The sequence below is a fragment of the Geospiza fortis genome, unplaced genomic scaffold (genome assembly GCF_000277835.1).
Source record: "Geospiza fortis unplaced genomic scaffold, GeoFor_1.0 scaffold3328, whole genome shotgun sequence".
Taxonomy (NCBI): Eukaryota; Metazoa; Chordata; class Aves; order Passeriformes; family Thraupidae; genus Geospiza; species Geospiza fortis.
Window position 1 is genome coordinate 8,941 of NW_005055295.1, and position 1,411 is coordinate 10,351.

The 1,411-nt window shown below is 61.4% G+C and overlaps 1 protein-coding gene across 1 annotated transcript in view; it reads right to left on the reverse strand.

The window, feature by feature from the left end:
- LOC106632154 (uncharacterized protein DDB_G0290685-like) overlaps window positions 1-1,411 on the reverse strand; it is a 7,444-nt gene that overhangs the window by 5,572 nt on the left and 461 nt on the right. Inside the window, exons 2-4 of the mRNA XM_031065791.1 lie at window positions 1,227-1,408; window positions 991-1,142; window positions 5-32 (exon numbers count right to left, since the gene is read on the reverse strand). Of these exons, the coding sequence (XP_030921651.1) occupies window positions 5-32; window positions 991-1,142; window positions 1,227-1,408 (362 nt within the window). The remainder of the gene's footprint in view (window positions 1-4; window positions 33-990; window positions 1,143-1,226; window positions 1,409-1,411) is intronic.

The following is a 1,411-nucleotide window of genomic DNA, read 5'->3' on the forward strand; positions in this document are numbered from 1 at the left end:
GGGCTGATGATCCCAGTCCTCCAGCAGCGGGCCTGGCGACAGCACACCTGAGCCACAGGTACCTGAGAGCCCTGGGAGCCCCACCTCGCACACCTGAGCGCCCCCAGGTACCCAGAGCCTCCTGACACCCAGCCCAGGCCACCAAGTGTCCCCAGTGTGTGTCCCCAGATGTGTCCTGTCACACCCAGGTGTGTCCCCCTGTGCCCAGGTGTGCCCAGGTAAGCCTGTGACTACCCCAGGTAAACCTGTGACTACCCCAGGTGTGGCTCAGGTTTACTCCAGGTATGTCCCCACCACCCAGGTGTGCCCTAGATGTACCATAGGTATGTCCCAGGCGATTTCTCCCATCTGGGTGTGTCTCAGGTGTGGCTGTGGGTGTCCCAGGTGTGTTCCATGTGTGTCTCCACCCACCCAGGTGTATCCCAGGTGTATCCCAACTATATCTCCACCCACCCAGGTGTATGTCAGGTGTGTTCCACATGTGTCTCCACACACCCAGATACATCTCCACCCACCCAGGTGTATCTCAGATGTGTCCCCACCCACCCAAGTGTATCCCAGCTGTGTCTCCATCCACCCAGGTGTATCTCAGGTGCGTTCTACATGTGTCTCCACACACCCAGATACATCTCCACCCACCCAGGTGTATCTCAGATGTGTCCCCACCCACCCAGGTGTATCTCAGATGTGTCCCCACCCACCCAGGGGTATCCCAGGTGTATCCCAGCTGTGCCTCTGCCCACCCAAGTGTATCTCAGGTGCGTTCTACATGTGTCTCCACACACCCACATACATTTCCACCCACCCAGGTATATCCCAGGTGTATCCCAGCTGTATCTCAGGTATGTTCCACATGTGTCTCCACACATCCAGATACATCTCCACCCACCCAGGTGTATCCCAGGTGTATCTCAGATGTGTCCCCACCCACCCAGGTGTATCCCAGGTGTGTCTCCACGCCCCCAGGTGTGTCCCAGCTGTGTCACTCACTGTCAGGGGGGTTCCTGACGTCCAGGCGCAGCCTCAGGGTGGGCCTGGCGCAGTTGAAGGCGTTGGCCAGGTCACCATCGCTCAGCAGAGGCACAAAGGTGTCCTGGCCCTGCCCGTCCCGCACTGCGAAGCTCAGAACGAAGCTTTTCTTCCTGAGGGGACACAGGTGAGCTCACCTGGGTGCTCTGGGGGGTCCCAGGTGTGCCCAGTGGGGGGAACCAGGGGGTCCCGCTCACCCCTGCAGGTCGAAGGCCCGGGCCAGGATGTGCTGCAGCACGTCCAGCGAGGTGATCTGCGGGTCCACAGCGAACGAGCGGAACTCGGGCGGCTGCTGCCCCTCGTTCTTCTGCAGGAGGAGCGTCAGGGGGGCCCGGGAGGGTCCCGGGGGATCCCGGAGGGTCCCGGAGCCCCCCGGCCCCTC